Raw genomic sequence first — 19257 nt, forward strand, 5'->3', positions numbered from 1 at the left:
TTGATCTCCCATGGTGTTGCTCATGTGAAGTGAGAGAATAGAGTGTTTTATGTATGCAGGATCCAGCACGAAACAGAAAAAACTCAACAGGAAAACCATTTTTAAAAAAAATATAAGGGTTAATTTAGCAACCCTGTACTCCCATGGTGAAGCCGTGCTCCCTGCAAGCGAGGATGACTGCTGGGATCGTGAAATTAGCCCTGTAATTTTAAAAATGTATGAGTTATTTTGTTTGAAATGTGGATTTCTGACATCCATCCATCTAAATCACTTCTCATTCCCTGGTTTCCGAACTTGGTTGCTTAGCTGTGACATGATGTCTGGCTGGTGTGTTTACATAGGTGGCTGAAGCCTATATGACGGGTGACAGCCTCGCCTGTCAAGGTGTGAAGCGGAGTTTAGGTATCATTTCAAGCTTGGTGTAGGTTTGAAAATAAAAAGAAATAGATATATTCTGCCCGTTAACTTGCTGGGCAGCAGAAGTGCCAGCTTTGCTTTCCCTGATGCCATTCTTGGCAAGACATTTCAAGTAGAAGCGCGAGCTCTCTGTCTCTCGCTTTGTATTGGTCTGTTTTTCTCTCTCGATCTCTGAGGGGTCAGGGTGTCAGAGGGATCGAGCCGGTGGGGAAGGGATCTGGCCGTGGGTGTAGTCTGGCTTTCGGGGGTGGTGGATCACATGATGGCAGCAGAAAGCAACATAAAATGGGTGGCGCTTTACTCCTTGCCCAACATCTGCTACCAGCAAGCAATCTATAATGGACAACTTTCACTGCTGTATGTTTCTGAAGCAAATTCCTTTTGTGGCAAAGAAGCTTTTAACTAGTGAATAGAATCATAGAAAGGTTACAGCATGGAAGGAGGCCATTCGGCCCATTGAGTCCACGCCGGCTATATGCAAGAGCAATCCAGCTAGTCCCACTCCCCCAGCTCTATCCCTGTAGCCCTGCAAATTTTTTCTTTTCAAGTACTTATCCAGTTCCCTTTTGAAGGCCATGATTGAACCTGCCTCCACCAACCCCTCGGGCAGTGTGTTCCAGATCCTAACTACTCGTTGTGTAAAAATGTTTTTTCTCATGTCACCTTTGATTCTTTTGCCATTCACCTTAAATCTATGTCCTCTGGTTCTTGACCCTTCTGCCAATGGGAACAGTTTCTCTCTATCTACTCTGTCTAGACCCTTCATGATTTTGAATAGCTCTATCAAATCTCCTCGCAACCATCTCTGTTCCAAGGAGAACAATCCCAGCTTCTTCAGTCTTTCCACGTAACTAAAGTTCCTCATCCCTGGAATCGTTCTAGTAAATCTCTTCTGCGCCCTCTCTTAGGCCTCCAAAGGATCATCATGACGATCATATTTTTGTACTCTATGCCTCCATTTATAAAGCCCAGGATCCCGTATTTTTTTTTAACCGCTTTCTCAACCTGCCCTGCCACCTTCAACAATTTGTGCACATATACCCCCAGATCTCTCTGTTCCTGTTCCCCTTTTAGAATTGGGCCCTCTAGTTTATATAGCCTCTCCTCGTTCTTCCTACCGAAATGTTAAATTTCCTCTGCCACGTGTCCGCCCATACCACCAGCCTGTCTATATCCTCTTGAAGTCTATCACTATCTTCCTCACTGTTTACTACCCTTCCAAGTTTTGTGTCATCTGCAAATTTTGAAATTGTGGCCTGTACATCCAAGTCATTAATACACTGACCCTTGAGGAACGCCACTGCACACCTCCCTCCAGTCTGAAAAACAACCGTTCACCACTACTCTTTCTTTCCTGTCCCTTAGCCAATTCTGTACCCATGTTGCTACTGCCCCCTTTATTCCATGGGCTGCAATCTTGATAATAAGCCTACCGTGCGGCACTTTATCAAACGCCTTTTGAAAGTCTATATATACCACGTCAACTGCATTACCCTCATCTACCCTCTCTCTTCCCTCATCAAAAAACTATCAGGTTAGTTGAACACGATTTGCCTTTAACAAATCTGTGCTGGCTTTCCCTAATCAATCCACCCTTGTCCAAGTGACTGTTAATTCTGTCCCGGATTATTGTTTCTAAAAGTTTCCCCACCACTGAGGTTAAACCGACTGGCCTATGGTTGCTGGGTTTATCCTTACGCCATTTTTTGAACAAGGGTGTAACATTTGCAATTCTCCAGTCCTCTGGCACCACCCCTGTATCTGTGGATGTTTGGAAGATTACGGCCAGTATCTCTGCAATTTCCATCCTTCCTTCAGCAGCCTAGGATGCATCCCATCTGGATCGGGTGATTTATCTGCTTTAAGTACAGCCAGCCTTTCTAGTACCTCCTTTATCAATTTTTAGCCCATCCAGTATCTCAACTATATCGTCCTTTATTGATACTCTGGCAGCATCTTCTTCCTTGGTAAAGACAGATGAAAAGTACTCATTTAGTACCTCGGCCATGCCCTCTTCCTCCGTGACTAGATCTCCTTTATGGTCCCTAATCGGCCCCACCCCTCCTCTTACTACCAGTTTACTGTTTACATGCCTGCAGAAGACTTTTGGATTCCCTTTTATGTTGGCCGCCAGTCTATTCTCATACTCTTTCTTTGCCCCTCTTATTTTCTTTTTCACTTCCCCTCTGAAATTTCTATATTTAGCCTGGTTCTTACTTGTGTTATCAACCTGACATTTGTCATACGCCCCATTTTTCTGTTTCATCTTACTCACTATCTCTTGTCATCCAGGGAGCTCTAGCTTTAGTTGCCCTACCTTTCTGCCTTGTGGGACTGTGCCTAGACTGTACCCAAATCATCTCCACTTTAAAGGCCGCCCACTGTTCAAATACAGTTTTGCCTGCCAATCTTGATTCCAATTTACCTGGGCCAGATCTGTTCTCATCCCATTGAAATTGGCCCTCCTCCAATTAAGTATTTTTACTTTAGAGTGGTCTGTGTCCTTTTCCATAGCTATTCTAAACCTTATGATGCTATGATCGCTGCTCCCTAGATGCTCCCCCACTGACACTTACTCCACTTGGCCCATCTCGTTCCCTAGAACCTGGAATTCTGGAAATCTTAACCAAACTGATTAGTTACGATACCATTATCTCTAAGCAGTTTGCTTTATGTTTCTGAATTGGCTGTTCGTTTTATTGTTTAGATTTCTTTTGTGCCTCACTGTTGATGACTTGCATGTGCCTTTATATCTATAGTTATTTGACCTTTTTTTGAATCCATCTTTTCTATTATGCTTTCCCAACAGTGGACTGTGTGAAAGAAAAAATAAGAACCTGTCCCAAAGTGCTTTAAAACCAATGAGTTCCTTTTTGAATTGCAGTCACTGTTGGCAAACACAGCAGCCAGTTTGCACTCAACAAAGTCCCACAAACAGCAAACAAATGAGTGACCAGATAACTTGTTTTTGATGGTTGTTTGAGGGAGTAATGTTGGCTGGGACACCAAGGGAGGTCCCTGCTCTTTGAATACTGCCGTAGGGCCTTTTTACACCCACATGAGCAGGCAGGTTTGGGGTGGGGGTGGGGGGGGGGGGGGGGAGAGAGAAGGCCCTCATTTTAACATTTAATGTAAAAGATGGGAGATGCAGCGCTCTCAATTGTGCACTGAAGTGTCATCCTGGATTATGTGCTAAAGTCTGTACTGGAGCTTGAAGCCATGACCGTCTGATTTTGAGGTGAGAATGCCAGCAACGGAACCAAGCTGAAAGTGTAGTGATGCATGTATACTTTTATATATATTTTTTTTTAAAAAAGCCTTGTATTTGTATTTCAGTATTAACAAAGCCTAATAACCTGCACTGTGGCCAAAAGAATTGTTTTTGTTTGGAGCATGATGTATGGCTGAATTCACAAGCATTTGTTAAATTTACATGCATTTCCAGCATTCCTTTGTGTCAGGGCACTGGGGAGATGGTTGGTTCTCAGAGTGAAGGACAGATAGAGGAGGCCCATCCTCTTTGGGCAAGGAGCAGAGATTGCAGTTACTTAACGGAAAACATCTTTTGAAATAAATATATAAATATAAAAGTCTTAGTGCATGGATTCCCCCTTTTTTCAATTTTAAAAAAGACACATTTTCACTAAATTTATGATTTACTGCATATAGATTTTTGAGTAAAATAATGACCATTCACCAAGATTTAAAATTAAATGAAAGGTGTTGCAAAAACCACAAAAGTTAGTGGAGGGATGTTCCTGGTACTGAGTGGCACTCGCAGGGAGCGCTAGTCTGGAAACTGTGGGTTCACAGTACCTGATTTTCTGCCTATTTAAATTAATTCCAGATTGGGGGTACCTGATATGGAATCAACCTTGTATGTTTTATAAACTTTCTGGAAAAGTTTCAGTTGGAATGATAGAGATTACTCCTCTAATGCAGGGTTTGCAGAGTGTAGGCACACAAACCAATGATTTAGTTCTGAAGCCAAACGATTGTCTTGCAAGCAAATATGTAGAATTTGGAGACTGGCTCTTGTAATTCCAGGTTTTAAAACTTTTAAACAAACCATGGGGAGCATCACAGCTAAGCCTGTTCCTGTCTTCACCCGACATTCCCACATGTAATTCTAGTAGGGATCACTGGATAGGAATCAGGGTGGAAAGCCTGAGTTTCCATTCCCCCAATTCAAGCACACTGAAGCCAATTGTAGCACCTCTACCACCACTCCGGCTCAGATCTGCTGACTCTGTACAGTCCAGAGATTGAATGCGGGGCTTACCTGCTCCACTCAGCGTCTCAATCAGCTGAGCAATTGAGTTTTTATTAGATATTAGGGGGAGACGGTACTTGATATTGAATATATTATCCTCCTCCTAAGAAAAAACAAATATTCCCCTTTCTACTCGTTTCGATGGTTGGGATGTGTATCTTGATTTTAATCATGCAGAAAGCTCCCAACAGTTTACACAACTAAATTCATCCCTAGTTTGACGTGACCTTGTGCATGTCTGAGTTTTAAAATAGCCCTCTCAAAGCAGGCTTCGAAATTACTTCTTTGCCTAGTGAGCTGACAATTCAATTAACAACAAAAGGCTACATGGAGAATCTTTAGTCAGGGATGTCGCAGTGCAAGTAACTTCATCGCTGGTTTGGTTTTGACTCAAAGCTTGTTGCACCATCCTTTCTTGGTGCTGTGCTGTGGTACTATATAGGGATAGTTGGATAGCACATTTTGCAAGAGTTGCTTTAGCAGGTTTGGCAACTCACGCTGGTGTTCCTTATGTGTTGCAACAGAGGTAGCAAATTAGAGCAGAATATATACATCTACAAAACTATTATTAGAGATTTGGATACATTGTAGTACACACAGGAACAGCTCATTTGGCTCATCAGGTCTGTGTCAGTATCTCTCTTCATGCACCACCGAGTCTAGTTCCATTCTTCTGCTCGCTCCCCATAAACCTTCAATGTTCCCCTTTTTTAAGCATTAATTCCCTTTTAAAAGAATGTATGGACTCTGCTTCAACCATAGTTTGTAGCAGAGAATCCCACATTCTAATCGCCATCTGTAAGGATTTTTTTCTAACTGCCCTTGAATATTTGGGATTATTTTAATTTGTACCCAATTGTTACCATCTAGCTGGCCAGTGGAAATGATTGTTCACTCTTCAATTTTCAGACTACTGGACCGGCTACACTTTGTTCCAATGCAGTAGATCAGTGGTATCTAAAATAGATTGTTATGAGGTGTTGTTTCAAGTAAGGTGAAAATTGTATGGAGAACTTTTAAACTATTTATTATAAACCTTTGGAAAGAAGAAAGATTTGTTCATTCAGCCGTTTGTATTTGCCTGCTTCAGAGGAATACAAACTTGTTTCCAACACATGGACAATAATTTTCAGAACAGTTTTAAGAAAATTGTTTCTCTAAATATTTATTACACACTTTTTAATTAAAATGACTGCATGATTCCTTGTGACTTGTGTGTGTCTTGAACAACCAGTGTTCAGCAATGCAATATGTTATTAATGGAAGAATGACAGTTGGGTTACAAGGTATGGCTAAGTAAGACCACAGTGTATAATTAAAGTGGAAATGAACCACTTAAACCGATAATGAAGTCACTGGAATTAATAAGGATAATGTCCGTTTCCAGTTGCTTTGGAAACAGCTTTGAATTGAAGTATTATCCAAGTGAAAGCTGAACAGCATCAGAGTCCAAATTTTTACCTTGTGTTGTAAAAATAAAAAATCTCATGGGGACAGCAGAAGACACGTGGATCTTGATTTTAGCTCGTGTCACAGCAAACATGGTAACCAAAATTCTTGAATAAATAACAACCCACGCCTGTGTTAAAACAAATTCTATGATGAGCATTTTTTTTTACATGATAGTTTCTTACTTTCACAAACAGTAAATTGGGCAGGAAAAAGCTTGGCTTTGAAAGTATATACAAAGACACACAAATAAAACATTTTAAATAACTAGTCTATTTGGCAACTGTATCCACTTCATTAATTTTGTGTTGAATTGTTTTGCATACTTGCCATACACTACCAGCCAAAACAAACTTGAGTTTGCTCTTGGCTGTATTTCTGGCTGCCAGTTGAAGTCACAAAATATAAATGTTACAAGCAAAGAAGCAAAGTTGAGTTCTTATGACTCGGCATTGTTTGTCGCTCCCAGTTGCTACAGACAGTTGATGTCCATTAAAATCTATAAAACTGCTCGCGAGTCCAGTATTATCCTGGAATGCAAAGATAACCCCTGGCTTTTCTCCACTACCAAACGTCTCCTTAAACTCCTCTCTGCTGCCCCCTCTACTCTACCCTCCCCTCCAACAGCAAATGCGAGGAGCTCATGGACTTCACCTCCTGCGCTCATGGACTTCACCTCCTGCGCTCTAATCTCCATTCCCACTGAACTACTGACCACCTAACTTCATTTCCTGACCCTCATGCTAGCTGATATTGTAAACTGTTTCTTCTCAGGTACTGTCCCCCTCCCTTTCAAGTCTGCTGTCATCACCTCCCTCAAAAAAAATCCTTCAAAATTACCACCCTATTTCCAACCTCCCTTTCCTCTCAAGTCCTTGAACATCTCACCTCCCCAATCTGTGGTCATCTTTCCCACAATTTAACTCTCCAATCAGCTTTCCGCCCTGCCACAGCACTGAAACCGCCCTAATCAGTCACAAATGACATCTCATATGACTGGTAAACTATCCCTGCTCATCCTTCTTGACCTGTCTGCAGCCTTTGACACAGTTGACCACACCATCCTACTCCAACGCCTTTCCTCCATTGTCCAGCTGAGTGGGACTGCCCACTCCTGGCTGCACTCCTTCCTATCCAGTCATAACCAGAGAATCTCCTGCAATGAGTTCTCTTCCCGCTCTCGCAGTTACCTTTGGAGTCCCCGTAAGATCTATCCTTGGGACCTACTATTCTCATCAACCTACTATTTCTCATCAACATGCTGCCCCTTGGCGACATCATCCAAAAACACAATGTCAGGTTCCACATGTGTGCTGATGACACTCAACTCTATCTCCACCACCTCCCTCGATTGCTCCACTGCCTTTTGTGTAGTCAGACTGCTTGTCCTACATCCAGTCCTGGATGAGCTAAAATTTCCTCCAATTGAAACATTAGGAAGACACAAGGTCCCTTCCCTAGCTACCAATTCCATCCCCCTCCCTGGCCTCTGTCTCAGGCTGAACCAGACTGTTCACAACCTCAGCGTCCTATTTGACCCTGAGCTGAGCTTCCGACCCCATATCCCCTCTATCACAAAAACTGCCTACATCTGCCTCTGTAATATCACCAGTCTCCGCTCCTGTCTCAGCCAGTCTTCTGCTTAAACCCTCATCCATGTTTTTGTTACCTCCAGACTCTACTTCCAATGCTCTCCTGGCTGGCCTCCCATCTTCCATAAACTTAAGCTCATCCAAAACTATGCTACACGAATCCTAACTCATACCAAGTCCCATTCACCCATCACCCCTGTGCTTGCTGACCCACATTGGCTCCCATTCCAGCAATACCTTGATTTTAAAATTCTCATCCTTGTGTTCAAATCCCTCATGGCCTTGCTGTTTCCAATCTCTGTAAATCTCCTCCAGCGCTACACCTTCCAAAAACTCTGTGTTCTTCCAATTCTGGCCGCCTGTACATCCCCCACTTCCTTCGCCCCACCATTGGCGGCCGTGCTTTCAGCCCTTTAGGCCCCAAGCTCTGGAATTCCCTCCCCAAACTTCTCTGCCTCTCTGGCTTTCTTTTAAGATGTCCTTAAAACCTTCCTCTTTGACCAAGCTTTTACCTACCTGTTCTAATGTCTCCATCTTTGGCTCAGTGTCAATTAGTGTCTGATTCTGCTCCTGTGAAGCACGTTGGGATGTTTTACTATGTTAAATGCAAGTTATTGTTTGTGTGTACTAATTGATAACTTAGCCCTCATTTGAAATCTCTTCAGAGGTGCTTCTAAATTCATCCTAGTCTTCAAATTTTTGTAAATCCTTGAGTCAGATCTTAAGTCTCACCCTTTTATAACTTGAAACATTAGGAAGACACAAGGTCCCTTCCCTAGCTACCATTGGCAGGGACACTGAGGGAAAAGCTCTCAAATCTGCCTGCAAAGCAAAGTGCCAGTTTTTCCCTTCTGGTGATGGTTATTTTGTTGACAGTGTTTGATAATCTGTGTTTCTCTGCCTTTATTTTTTTCACTAATGCTTCTGTTTGCTGCTGTTGCTTCTGTTATCTAAAGCTTTTCTTGTCTTTAAATCAAAAGCAAAATACTGCGGATGCTGGAAATCTGAAATAAAAACAGAAAATACTGGAAAAGCTTGGCAAGTAAGGCAGCATCTGTGGAGAAAGAGACAGAGTTAGCATTTCAGGTCAAAGACCTTTCGTCAGAACTGGAAGAGTTAAAGTTTTTAAGCAAGTACAGAGCCAGGGAAAGAGGTGGAGGGAGGGGAGGAAAGAACAAAAGTGAAGGTCTGTGATAGGGTAAAGAGCAGGAGTGATTAAATGACAAAAGGGATGATGGTGCAAGGCAAGGAAGGTGGTAATGGGACAGGTTAAGACACAAAAGGTTGGCCTAGAGGATCTGTAAGTGGCAACATCAGAACCATAACCAGCACCTGCAGTCCAACAAAAAAAATGGGAGCAGTGGTTATGGTCTGCAATTATTGAAATCAATGTTGAGTCCGGAAGGTTGTAAAGTGCCTAAACAACAGATTGAGGTGCTGTTCCTCGAGCTTCCGTTGAGCTTCACTGGAACAGTGTAAGAGGCTGAGGACTGAGGGTTCGGAGTGGGAAGGGGAATTAAAATAGCAAGCGACCGGAAGGTCAGGGTCACGCTTGCGGACAGAGTGGAGGTGTTCAGCAAAACGATCACTCAGTCTGCGTTTGGCCTCCCCAATTTGGAGGAGACCGCACAATGAGCAGTGAATACAGTATACTAAATTGAAAGAAGTACAAGTAAATCGCTGTTTCACCTGGAAGGAGTGTTTGGGGCCCTGGACGGTGGGAAGGGAGGAGGTGAAAGGGCAGGTGTTGCATCTCCTGCGCTCGCATGGGAAGGTTCCTTGGGGAGGTGAGCAGGTGTTGGGGTGATGGACCAGGGTGTCGCAGAGGGAGCAGTCCCTTCGAAATGCTGGGAGGGGAGGGGAAGATCACGCTGGAGGTGGCGGAGGATAATACGTTGAATGTGGAGGTTGGTGGGGTGGAAAGTGAGGACAAGGGGGACCCTATCTTGGTTCTGGGAGGGAGGGGAGGGGAAGGGGTGAGGGCAGATGTGCAGGAAATAGGACGGACGTGGTCGAGGTTAAATGTAAGTGGGTTAATATTTTTCCCAGGCAGAAGTTTTAAACTTGCCTCAGGGATTTAACTAAAGGATAATTGTTAGCCTAGAGTACACAAACCTTTGGATTAGTAAACTTGGAACCTACTGATTTCTTGAATGTAATTTGTTGCATCACTGGCTGTCCACTAATGTAAGGAAGTAACAGTTCAAATGGTGTGAAAGCAGTATGGAGAAGCAAATGTGTTATTACATCAACACCTCTGCTATCTGGAAAACTATTGCTGTTTCAGCATCCTTATCAACCCCCCAGAAAAATCAAAAGGAGACTGGTAAGGTTGTGGACTGTTGCTGTAATAATGGGCAGGAGCTTTCGGGAGCAGGGCATCTCACGGCATGCCCGGTTAGTTAGATTTTTACTGCACCCTTCAGCTCAAAGATTTTTTTGCCCTGGAAGTGCGAGCTGATAACAGCACAGCAAGGACACCTGGGGCCTTGGTGAACGATGGGACCAACAGTGTAACTCTTTTAACCAATGAGATTTAAAGATTGAGAAACAAACCTAGGTGGGACTGAGAAGGAGGGTGAATTTAGTGTCAAATCAGGTACTGGAAGAGAAATAAAGAGATGGAAAGAAAGATTGGATTGAGAGAGAAAAAATGTGACAAAGAAAAAAGAATTTTTTTTTAAAAATTGACATTTTTGAAATCTCCAAAAATTCACTACCTGAAGGCATGAGACCACACTTTTAATTGTTCATTTTCTGGGTCAGACAGGTTGATTGGAAGTCATTAATAATTATCACATCGTTAAAAGGGTACTTGTGCTATTAATTACTAGACTTAACTTTCTGTGTTGAGTTTATTGGGCAGTTAATGTGCAAATGCAACAACTTCATGAAACTCATGGAGAGGTTAAGTGCGAGATGCCTTTTTGCGAAGCTAATGGCGGAGCGGCACAAATCGACCAGCAACTTGTGACGATGCGCAATTCATGGGGCATTTCTTCCTCACCACAAGTTGCTGGCCAATTTGCACATTAATAACGGTTGTGCATTGTTCGCGCCATTATTTTTTCAGCAAATTCCGGCCCGTTGCCTTGTAGATCCTTCAACGTCTTCTGTTCACAAGTAAAGATCAATTCAGCGGAGTGTTTTGTTTTAACAGTATGAAAGTTGTTGGTGACCACATATATAACATTGAGTCTTTGCTATAGCTTGCACTTCCTTTAAACGCTTATTTGCTGTAACAGTTTCTTGTCACACTTTTTCCATCAGGTCTGTCTACTTCAATTAAAAACTTATTTATTACACATCCCTCTGAGTTCTCCCAGTTCTCAATAGAAACATAGAAAATAGGAGCAAGAGCAGGCCATTCGGCCCTTCGAGCCTGCTCCGCCATTCAATATGATCATGGCTGATCCTCTCTCTCAATACCATCTTCCCGCACTCTCCCCATACCCCTTGATGTCTTTTATGTCTAGAAATCTATCTAGCTCCTTCTTAATATATTCAGTGATCTGGCCTCCACAGCCTTCTGTGGTAGAGAATTCCACAGGTTCACTGCCCTGAGTGAAAACATTTCTCCTCATCTCAGTCCTAAATGTCCTACCCCGTATCCTGAGACTGTGACCCCTCGTTCTGGACCCCCCAGCCAGGGGAAACATCCTCCCTACATCCAGTCTGTCGAGCCCTGTCAGAATTTTATATGTTTCAATGAGATCCCCTCTCATTCTTCTAAACTCGAGTTTAGAATATGCGTATTTAAGGTCGGGGTTGCTTTTCCCATTGTGCCACCCTCTGAAAATCGGGTCTCTTGCCTGATGCTCCCTCCTGCTGCCTCTCCCCATTCTCCACTTGCCTCCTATCTCTGTCTTCTGCCTGTTCTCCCCACCCCAGCCTTGAGCACTGGTCACACTTTTCCCTAGCGCTGCACCCTGCTCACACCTACAAAAGCCCCATTGCTGCATTCCTAGCTGTGACCCAGGTAGTAAAAGTGCAGGAAGCAATTTAAAGCTGGTTTCTGAGTCATGGGCAAGAACATGGGAGCTGGAATGGGTGACCACCAATTGATTATCCCAGGAGTCATGTGTTTGTTCTTTGAAACAAATAGTGTACTTGAAGTTGGCAAATACAGCATAGGAATAATTTTACAAAGTTGTGCTCCTGATGAGATGCCTTGCCCACTGGGAGACCATATTGGGAATTCATTCGTGCTCTCCACACCACTTTCCATCTAACAATTTTAAACAACCAAGACCTGGTGTTGGAAAACCACTTTTAAAAAGTCCCAGGAGGGGATTGATAAAAACTTACAGCCTTCATTCTCCTGCATCTTGAATTCTCCTGGATCTTTTGACCATCCCAGTACTCCCACACCCCATAAATTCCACTTATCCTGCTTCTAAATCCTGGGACTCCTTCTTCCCCCCCACCCCCCCCCCCCCACCTCCTCCTATAGACACAGACCACAGCATCTCCTCCTAATAGCCACCAATGCTCCCAAATCCCAGTACCTGCCCAGTGCTCCCAAACCATACCATCCATTGCTGCCAAGCCTCAAAAGCCAACCTTGAATCCCCACAACTCCCCTCCCACTATTAGAACCCCCTGAGATTACCCTCCCATTTGTCCTACATGCAACAGCCCTTTCCCCAATGCTCCCATACCCCAGCACCTCTTTCATCTCTTCCACTCTCCTTACACAGTACTCCAAAACTCCCTTCTCGCTTCTCCCAAACGCCAGGTCCTTGAGAATAATCACACAATTTGCCTAACACTCCCATAAAACTTTGTAATAAAAACAGAATTTCACTTATTGAATCACTGCAAGTCGGTAGCCCTGATATACTGTATAGTTGGTAACATAAAACAGCTCTCCCTGAGCGTATCCATGGTAGATCTGAGAAACATTTATACTTTAGTTGGCCAGCACAAATAAAGGGAATAAACCATGCCACTTGGCATTGTTTGAATTTTCATGGTAGGGGTGTACATATTGCAGATCTGGATTTGATCACCAGGAGCACTTTGTTTCTTTCAGGATCTCTACTGGTTTTCCAGAGGAGTCTAACACATAGAAACTTTTAAGATCCTTCAGTTTATACTTTCTGTTTACTTCACTTTATACAGCCACAAACAGTTGAGTTAACCTAAATGCGCTATCTTTAAGGACGCCCTTCACAAATGCTACAGTAACACATAACGTGGACCAGTATGTTCACATTCTGTCTCTTAGCCTAATGGGCCTCACTAAAATGTATTTCTGTGCCTGCCCCCAGTTGTGTAGTTAGCAAAAAATGTTAGATTGCATGGAGGTTGATGGGTTGTGCCTTGAGATTCTTTTCCTCTTGCACTGATGTGGTGCCCCAGCTTCAACACCCTTCACCTATCTTTGATTGTAATGCAATGTCCTTCACAATTCTTATGGTTAAAGGATGTGATTAGCCTCCAGAATCTCACTGTGTATTAGCAGAAAACTTGACAGCTGACATGAAGACTTTAATGTCCTGGTAAGAGAATTATATTTGGCAGTAAATGACAGAACTGAAGTGATTCTTTTAAGTGGAATATAGATACGTCAAATCAGATAACATCTCTAACTTGGGTTTTATTGACTTTACACTTAATATTACTACCATCACGAATTGTGTTGACATTAGCAAGTACAACATCTTAAGGAAGCTCAGGCTGCAAGACCATAATATTACAAAGAATCAAAGCTCAAACTCTGATTCAGCTGTATTGGGCAGTCACAGCCTGAACAATCAGGAATGTAAAAAATTCATTGTGGCTTTCATATTGTATCTGGAATAACCTCAATTTAAATCCTGTCCTTCCATTACCTTGTTTAGTAGATTATTCCAAAAAAACACTTTGAGTAAAGAAGTTTTTCCTGATACAGCAGCTGTTTTTGATTATCCTTTTACTAATTTCCATTATTTGCCATGGTCCTACTTTCTTAACATACTTCAAAGTAGTATCTGGATTTACCTGATCTCTTGATGTTCCCATGGAGAACCCTCTGGGTGACTAGGTAGGCCAACTGCTCAGTTTCCTACTGTTCATTGTGTAAAAAGAAAGAAGGAAAAACATTTTTATATAGCGCCTTTCACGATCTCAGGCTGTTCCAAAGCGCTTTATAGCCAATGAAGTACCGTTGAAGTGTAGTCACTATTGTAATATAGGGAATGCGGCAGCCAATTTGCACACAGCAAGCTCCCACAAACAGCAACGTGATAATGACCAGATAATCTGTTTGTGATGTTGGTTGAAAGATAAATATTCAGGCCTGGACATGGATGACCCTCCCTGCTCTTCTTCGAAATAGTGCCATGGGATATTTTACGTCTGCCTGAAAGTGTTTAACGTCACTGGATTGTTAAACTGGATTTTGTGCTCAAGTCTCTGGAGTGGGACTTGAACCAACAACCTTTTGAGTCATTGGCGAGAGTGCTATCACTGAGCCACGGCTAGTGTAATGTGGTGCCAAGCGACCCTCTCCTCATTGCCCCTGTGGATCTGTTGGCATCATTGGATCTATTGGATGTCTGACTTGTCTTCCCCTGTAATTATATCATGGATTTTCATTTCATTTGTTTCATGCCACCTTATTTTACCATTTTTACTGTGTGTATTTAATAGTAACTGTACTGTTGCACCTGTAAAGGCCCTAAGCTCTGGAATGCCCTCGCTAAACCTCTCTGCCTTTCTCTCCTCCTTTTACGCTTCTTAAAGCAAGTGGTTAGGATCTGGAATGCACTGCCCGAGGCAGTGGTGGAGGCAGATTCAATCATGGCCTTCAAAAGGGAACTGGATTAGTACTTGAAAAGAAAAAATTTGCAGTGCTACGGGGAAAGGACGGGGGAGTGGGACTAGCTGGATTGCTCTTGCATAGAGCCGACGCGGACTCGATGAGCCGAATGGCCTCCTTCCATGCTGTGACCTTTCTATGATTCTAATCATCTTTGACCAAGCTTTTGCTCACCTGTCCTAATATCTCCCTATGTGGCTCCGTATCAAATTTTGTTTGATAATCGCTGCTGTGAAGCGCCTTGGGACTTTTTACTACGTTAAAAGTGCTATGTAAATACAAGTTGTCCAATACCATATAATACTGATGATGTCGCTGTTTTAGACCATTTATGCTTGTATTTTATTTATATCATCAAATCCTAAATAAAGTGCTTCAAAAGATAGGTAATGTGCAGAATAAAATTTTATGGGTAGAATGAGTTCTGGAACTTTTGTAATTCTTTGTAAACTAGGATTTACATGTTTAAAAACTTTCAGAACCAGGATTTACATTGTGTAAACACTTTCAGTCTGAGGAAAAATAAGCATTTGCCTTTTTTATTGTTGTTCTGCATGGTGGCATAAATGTTATAGCAAACACTTGAGGGAGAAATGAGCCTAGTTTCTGTGAGGTGCAGGGCTCTACGTTAACCATTGTAGACAGGAAATATGATTCATCTCTGCTAAATTGAGTTGCACTGAGCTGTTGCTTGAGGTTAACAAATGCAAGGTATGTTTGTGCTTATTCTAACATGATATACTCGTGTTTTGAAATTCTAGTTTTAGATCAGTGGGTAAAATAACTGGCATGTAATCACAACCAATCTGAACTGTGGTATGTGTATGGAGGTTGTTGTCTGAGTGCTTTACTCATTCATGTATTTAGAATCTGCTTTTTCTTTTTCAAATGCATAAAAGCTGGTTTAGTGTTTAAGTGATATTAAAGTACAGTGCATTTGATATAAAGCCTTGGAACCTGGCCTGTAACTTGGAAGTTTAAAAAAAGCATTTGGACAAATCAAGCTGACAAAAATATTCACTTAATTGTATTAGGACATTGCCTTGGACTGCTTACCGTACTTTGCCCAATTAAAGAAAAATTACCATTCTTTATGGGTTTTTTTTGAGTTGAGTGGTTTAATGAGTTGTTTTTCCCCTTTTTTAAGTGTCATTTTACAGGAGAAATCCAAAGATGTACTGTAAAATATATAGCCTATTTTTACCCCTTATGTTTAATCTAACATTGTGAGAGATTTGTTAGTCTTAGTTTAAAATGGCAGAGCTATTATGTGAAGAATGGAGTACTGTATTTCAAAATACGATACTTCAAAATGACTTAGGCAATACTGTTTAGATTAGGTTGCGGGACTAGAGAATAGAGCCTGGGTTTTATTTCTTAACATTATCGGTCGATCATGAATCAAAGTAAATGTCACTTATATAAGATTTTGGAATAATAAACATATTAGATGTTGTGAATCATTCTTTTTCATTTCTAATAGTGTAGTAGGCACTATACAATTCAATTAGGAGGGTAAAATGTATCTTGCATTTTATTCACTTGCCAGTTACTTTAGTGAATACATTTTTCATATTTGAAAAGAAGTGCATTATTGCCAAAATGCAATTTTTGTATAAAAAGTGTTATGTGGGGAGAAAAGGTAAGGTGATGAGATGTCTTATAATGGTTTTATATTAATGCGAGCTGCAAATAATTTGTGTTCTATCCAAGATCATAAACCTTTTAAAGTCTTCATCTTCCCTCCCATCTTCCACCCTCCATAAACTTGAGCTCATCCAAAACTCTGCTCATATCCTAACTCGCACCAAGTTCCGTTCTACCATCACCCCTGTGCTCGCTGACCTACGTTGGTTTCCGGTCCAGCAATGCCTCAAATTTAAAATTCCCAACCTTGTGTTCAAATCCCTCCATGGCCTTGCCCCTCCCTATCTCTGTAACTTCCTCCAGCCCTACAACCCTGGGAGAACTCTGCGTTCCTCCCATTCTGGCCTCTTGCGCAACCTTGATTTCCATCGCCCTACCATTGGCGGCTGTGCATCAGCTGTCTAGGCCCCAAGCACTGGAGTTCCCTCCCTAAACCCCTCTACGCCTCTCCTTTTAAGGCACTTCTTAAAACCTGCCTCGTCACCTCCTAATATCTCCTTGTATAGACCGATGTCAAATTTTATGTGATAACACTCCTGTGAAGTGTCTTGGGATGATTTACTACGTTAAAGATGCTATATAAATGCAGGTCGTTGTTCAAAAGATTTGCTGATTTAAGACAATTCTGGCTTCCTCTAATATTCAACTCCTATAAGACTCAACATGCTTTTTATAACTCGCTTTTGCATACATTTTGTGAATAATATAAATACAATTGTGCATGATGTACTACATCTAGTATTTCATTTGCTTGCATTTTAAATTCCTAGTGTTCCTCGAAAAAGCTACTTACCTTACTGGAAGTAGTTCCTATTGTGGATCTTGGATTGCTTTTGAAAATGTAATAAGAATTTTAAACTATCTAATTTCTAGCCCGTAAGTGAGTGGATCTGGGGGAGAGTGGGCTGTGAGACCATTGGATTTCTACCCTTCATTGTTTGGGCTCACCAAGTGCTGTGAGATCAGTGTCTCAAGAATTCTGTGTTGTACGTTTTTATTTGTATGTTTCTGTCTTTGTTGATTTATATTTATGTTGTTTATGTTGCTGTATACTACTTTTAAAAAAGACATTTTCTGCACTGACTGCAGTTTTCACTTTGGGTAGCTGACACTACAGTCTACTCTTAATGCAAAGTTGCTGAATTCAAATTATTGGATAATTAAATTTAGTTTTAAAAAAAAATTGGTTATCAGGAGTGTACAGTTTCTTTTGAAAGTTAATTCAGGGATCCTTGAGAATATGTTGATATTTGCAGACAAAAAAAAGTTTAAATGCTGCTGTTTCAGCCCTGCATATTCTCATAACTTGCACTGGCACTAATGGAGTTGTTTTTTGTTACTATTTTTAGGAAGAAGTCTTTCTTGTATTCAGCTCTATATGCTGCATTTATATTCGGTGGTCGACACTTGATGAAACAACGAGCGAAGTTTGAGCTGAGGAAACCCTTGGTGCTGTGGTCACTGAGCCTTGCACTGTTCAGGTAAGTATCACTTCCTTTCCTCTGGTTTAATGACGTGAAAAGAGCATGGTATTTCCCATCCATACTGCACGCTTGGTTGGTGAGAATTAAAATCATCTCTAAATTCATTAACCAATAGATCATGAAGTAGCAACAATTGTAGCCCAGTCTTTTTTTAATGTATTGGAGTTTTTGATATTTGCAGTTGTTTTCCTGTTTGACTTTATCTTACCATTTGTATTAGCCTCAATTTTTTCCTGTATTGATTTTGTTGTCAGGGGCTGAAACTACTTTTTAAAAAAAAGTTATATGATATTTGATAGTCAAGTTATGTTATAATGTTCTGTACAAGTAACAATATTAAGCAACTTATTTCTGAAGAGTCTTACAAAGTATTTACTAATCACAAAGTAAATTTTAGTCGACATGTCCTTGTTGCCCTGTTTAAGTGACCTGGTTTAGTTCATATAAAAAGAAAGGTTTAGGTAGGTAACTGTAGTCAAGCAAATTTTTCCATAATTTTTTAATGCATTTTAATTAATGGTAATTAATTCTGTTTTGTATGTTGAACTGTTTTAATCAGGGCATCTGCTTTAAAAACTTAATCGGGTACATTTCTGTAATAAGCCCCTCTCCTTTCAGAAGTTTTGTTTAGCATTAGAATTGAAGGATTTGGAATGATCTCTGTCCCAAAATAGATGTCTTAAAATGTATAGTGTCCATGATCAGAGCGTTTAATTGCGCACTTTTCGGTGTATTTGTACTTCTAGCTGCTAGAAATTGTTTTTGCCAGCTGTTGATGCTTCAGCATTGCAGCTTTCCTTCATTTCAGGAAGGCCAGTTCATAAAAGATGAGGGACAAAAAATGGCTCACATCCTTCTCAAAATGACACCAATTTATTTTAAAGATTTGTAAGTTCTTTATTTGTGACATAATGCTTACTTTAAAAACAATGTTCTTGTTATAGAATATCCTATCAATTTTTCTTAAAAATCTTCTCTCATCAATACTATCATTGAACTAAGTGATCCAGATTACCATCTCAGATCACCCAAAGTGGTTTGCTCAGTTTGTGGCAGTTTCCAAACACTGCTGGTAAAAACATGCACTACTTGCCACAACACAATAATGATGTCTCCCATGGTGATGTCATTACATTGAACTGATAGCACAATAAATAATTACTACTTATACTGTTCCACAATGATCATTACTACCCAATAGGGGTAATTTTCTACTTTTGCACTCTTGACACAAAGCAACACTTACTGGAATTTCAGATGCAGAGGATAGTGCACCTGTTAATGGAGTTCATCCAATTTTTTGGCCATTAAAATTAACGGATGCAAAATCAGGTAGGCTGTGCAGCTCTGATGTATATTCCTGCATGTAATTCCTTTGAGCCGAGAGTGTAAATGCAGAAAAGTTTACTGCAGAGAGGCTACCTGTCCACTAGACGGAGCTTGAGCCATTCCTTCTTGAAAGGATGGCATAATACTACAGACACCACTTTGAGACAAAGAGATCAAGTTATTCTGCTCACTGTTACATTCTCTGGCTGTGGAAGATGGTCTGCTCGTGAGTATCCAAATGACATTTAACTTGATGCCAAT

The 19257-nt window shown here is 41.3% G+C and overlaps 1 protein-coding gene across 1 annotated transcript in view; it reads left to right on the forward strand.

The window, feature by feature from the left end:
* Nucleotides 1-19257, forward strand: part of elovl6 (ELOVL fatty acid elongase 6) — a 104896-nt gene that overhangs the window by 48880 nt on the left and 36759 nt on the right. The window contains exon 2 of the mRNA XM_067991020.1: nt 17533-17664. Within this exon, the coding sequence (XP_067847121.1) occupies nt 17533-17664 (132 nt within the window). The remainder of the gene's footprint in view (nt 1-17532; nt 17665-19257) is intronic.

The sequence above is a fragment of the Heptranchias perlo genome, chromosome 1 (genome assembly GCF_035084215.1).
Source record: "Heptranchias perlo isolate sHepPer1 chromosome 1, sHepPer1.hap1, whole genome shotgun sequence".
NCBI classification, from domain to species: Eukaryota; Metazoa; Chordata; class Chondrichthyes; order Hexanchiformes; family Hexanchidae; genus Heptranchias; species Heptranchias perlo.